Here is a 4241-nt window from a genome sequence, read left to right on the forward strand (position 1 = left end):
CACACCACAACGCTCCTTTATATCCTCATTTGTCAGCCTCTCTCTCCATGCGACTCCACAGGCTCCTCTTAGCTCATATCTACTGCTCTCACTCTTGACTTGCGCCCTTCCAAAAACGTCCAAGCTACACCTCCATACGTTAGAGTTGGTATCACAATACTGTCATGTAGTAACTTTTTCACTTCCATGCTCACTTCCCTGTTTCTTATCACTGCTTTCAAGGAACCAGCAACCTTTCTTCCCTGCTGTACCCTTTCAAGCACTTCACCCTCCAAACCTCCATCCTTACTCATCACACTACCCAAGTACTTTAACGTACTCACATTTTCCAATTCCTCACCATCCAACCTCGCTGTACATTCACTGACTTCACCTCTCTCAAAGACCATCACTTTGCTCTTCCCTACATTCACCTTTAGATTCCGTTTCTTACACACACTCCCCAACTCATCCACCAAGCCTTGCAGCTCCCCTTCGTCTTCACTCAACAACACAGTAACATCTGCAAACAACAGTACAGGGAGTTTCCAAACACTACCCTCTCTCACCACGGCCACTCCAACATCCACTACCCCCTACCTTGTACCTCTTTTATTACCCCATCCATGTACAGATTGAACAACCATGGAGACACGACACATCCGTTTCAACCCAATATATATATATACAGTTAGGGTACAAATACTGGTCATTACCTTTGAGTGAAAACTATACCCAACTCTACAACCAGTCGCCACCATTATACAAACCCACAAGTACAGGATAAATGATAAAACAAATCTCTTAATTTGCATTGTTTAGGAAATAAAACTCCTGTCTTGGACACACATGTGCTGCTGATAACTAATTAACCCTTTATCTTTTTCTTTGGTCGGATGTTGGAAGTGTGACCGCACTTCTTCTTGCGACAGTTTGTGGCTCTGAAAAGAAAAGCGTGAGCGTGAATTATTACATATATATATATATATATATATATATATATATATATATAAAAGGGATTATAAAATATATATATATATATATATATATATATATATATATATATATATATATATATATATATACAGTACCCTCGCATCCAACACGAATCTGTCCAGCACGATTCGCGTCCAGCACGGAGCAAAAAATTAGTAAGGTTTAATTTCTGTAACACGGGTGCATTAGCATAACACAGACGGAGCTCCAAGAAGTGGGCGAAATCCGCAGAGTTCGCCTCTAGCACGATCAACCCCGGTCCAACACGGTCATACTGGACGTTCCCGTGATACTGACAGCCAATCAAAACTTCCAATCAAGTAGCCTCCCCTGCCCGCTATCGTGACGTGATCGTGATGTTGCCCAATTAAAAATGCTACTGCTCTCACATGATGTTTTGTTTAAACTTCTACCCGCCACAGTGCCACTCAGTCGCATAATTCGAATTGGAAGGTTCTTTTTTCTCGCTGCATTTTCTGCCCTTGCTACTGCATTTTACCTTGCTTACGATGCCTAGGAAGCCTTCTGAGAACCCAAAGAAGCGGCGGCACTTCCCTCAGGCCACCAAGCTAGAAATCATTGAGAGGAAGAAGAAAGGGGAGAGGAAAGTAGCTACCGCCAAGGCTTACAATGTGAATGAAGCCAGCGTGAGGATCATAATAAAAAAACCAAGACAAGATCCTGGCAGCAGTGAAGGCTTACAGAGTGCTAGGATAGGCAGCAGCAGGATAATGATTCTGAGTGTGATTTCGAAGGATTTATGAGGGAGGTTGAGGAGGAGCAGCAGCCATTACCCACTAATGACGCCAGCAGCCATCCTCCGGGGACCCAGTAGGACTACCTACTGTACAGCCTCGGACACCACCTTCCATTCCCAGCAAGCCCACCAACACTATTCTAAAAGGTTCGTTATTATTCATAGTACAGTATTATTTATTATAAGTACAGTAGTACCAATATATGTCTAGGTATATGGTAGGTATTTAGGGTGACTTTTCCAAGGGTTACTGACATAATTCATTTTTCCCCATAAGCTCTGTTGTTTGTCCAACACGGGACCCGTGCATGACAATATTACAGTGTGTGTGTGTGTGTGTGTGTGTGTGTGTGTGTGTGTGTGTGTGTGTGTGTGTGTGTGTGTGTGTGTGTGTGTGTGTGTGTGTGTGTGTGTGTGTGTGTGTGTGTGTGTGTGTGTGTGTGTGTGTGTGTGTGTGTGTGTGTGTGTGTGTGTGTGTGTGTGTGTGTGTGTGTGTGTGTGTGTGTGTGTGTGTGTGTGTGTGTGTGTGTGTGTGTGTGTGTGTGTGTGTGTGTGTGTGTGTGTGTGTGTGTGTGTGTGTGTGTGTGTGTGTGTGTGTGTGTGTGTGTGTGTGTGTGTGTGTGTGTGTGTGTGTGTGTGTGTGTGTGTGTGTGTGTGTGTGTGTGTGTGTGTGTGTGTGTGTGTGTGTGTGTGTGTGTGTGTGTGTGTGTGTGTGTGTGTGTGTGTGTGTGTGTGTGTGTGTGTGTGTGTGTGTGTGTGTGTGTGTGTGTGTGTGTGTGTGTGTGTGTGTGTGTGTGTGTGTGTGTGTGTGTGTGTGTGTGTGTGTGTGTGTGTGTGTGTGTGTGTGTGTGTGTGTGTGTGTGTGTGTGTGTGTGTGTGTGTGTGTGTGTGTGTGTGTGTGTGTGTGTGTGTGTGTGTGTGTGTGTGTGTGTGTGTGTGTGTGTGTGTGTGTGTGTGTGTGTGTGTGTGTGTGTGTGTGTGTGTGTGTGTGTGTGTGTGTGTGTGTGTGTGTGTGTGTGTGTGTGTGTGTGTGTGTGTGTGTGTGTGTGTGTGTGTGTGTGTGTGTGTGTGTGTGTGTGTGTGTGTGTGTGTGTGTGTGTGTGTGTGTGTGTGTGTGTGTGTGTGTGTGTGTGTGTGTTAATCATAAGAAGAGTGATTACATGTATTTCCACTTGTGTATATAATTAGTGAAGAATAGATGCTAGCTTTACGAATTTGGTAATGAAAATTGAGGAGTTTGGAAATGTGGCCGTTGCGATCTGGCAACTCTGTTACCCCGCCATCATCAACAGTCACAGCCTAACTCCGATCGAGAGCAGATGCTTATTGCAATGCAAGCCACAGGTGCTAGTTTTTTGTGAATAAACAGTGAATAAACTGCAATACCTCGCCACTAAAACACACGGGAATTTACAGTGTTGTGCAGTGGTAAGAAATTAGAATTTAGAGTGCAAAGGATTATCTGTGGACTGCAAACTGGCGGTTCAAACCAGTCCAGGAGCCACAGACTTCTTGTATGTACCCAGAATGTTTAATATTGTATAAACTCACCTCTAAAACCTCATTTTATGGTTCTTTTGCATTTATTTCAGTCTTTTATGTCCCTTATTGGTGTGATTTGGGTCTTAAATAGGTGCATGTCCAGAGGGAGTTGTATAGGTGTTTTTCTGAGTTAGGGTCCATAAGTAGAAGTCCAGGAGGCTGGGGCCCAATATCTGGACAGGACCACTATCCGGACATGCATTTGACTCTATTACATCGCATCTTGGAGGGATTACTGTATATATATATATATATCATCATCATCTGGACCTCCTTTCCCACACAAGGGCAGGGTGAGGAGTAGCAATGTCCAGACAGCCCAAAATTGCCCAATCCAATGGGCCACGCTTCCATTCACTCATCATTCAACCCCCCCGAATCCTGGCTCTATCGGATACGCCAAAAACGTTCACCATGTTTTGTAGCTTCACATAATTGTATCTGACAGAGCCAATCCAGACGCTGCCAAGCTAAAAAGGGGTGCCAAAAATCCTTGATCATGCACTTCCCCTCACAAAATTCATCCAGCCAGCTCGATCTCCTGTCAGTTCCCTAGCCTCACCGACTTCCAAACCTCTCTTCCTCACACACTCATCCACCATCTCCTTGGCCTACCTCACCTCCTCCCTCCTTCGAATTCACTCAGATATACCTTCTTCACCACTCTGTTGTTATCCATTCTCTCCACATGACCATCCCATCTCAGTACACTCTCTTCAATTCTGGCATCCACCGAGTTCCTCACTCCGCATCTTTCACGAATCACATAATTTCGTATCCTATCCACCCTCTGTACTCCACATACATTCCTCGGCAGTCCCATCTCCACTGCTCTTATTCTTGACTTTTCATTTTCATGCCACACCATACTCTCACACCCATATGTTAAAAGTTGGCACTAACACTCCTTCATGTAAGCCTCGCGCAGCTGCAACACTCAAGCCTCTGTTTCTTATCAAGGCCTTCA

The 4241-nt window shown here is 44.6% G+C and overlaps 1 protein-coding gene across 3 annotated transcripts in view; it reads right to left on the minus strand.

The window, feature by feature from the left end:
- Positions 1-779: 779 nt before the first annotated feature.
- Positions 780-4241, minus strand: part of RpL40 (ribosomal protein L40) — a 52662-nt gene continuing 49200 nt past the window's right edge. For all 3 annotated transcript variants that reach the window (XM_080279487.1, XM_080279486.1, XM_080279485.1), the window contains one exon: positions 780-920. In XM_080279487.1, coding sequence (XP_080135613.1) covers positions 848-920 — 73 coding nt within the window. In that variant the 3' untranslated portion in view covers positions 780-847. The remainder of the gene's footprint in view (positions 921-4241) is intronic.

This window comes from Coenobita brevimanus, chromosome 78 (genome assembly GCF_032717465.1).
Source record: "Coenobita brevimanus isolate Jiangsu-jjx chromosome 78, ASM3271746v2, whole genome shotgun sequence".
Classification (NCBI taxonomy): domain Eukaryota; kingdom Metazoa; phylum Arthropoda; class Malacostraca; order Decapoda; family Coenobitidae; genus Coenobita; species Coenobita brevimanus.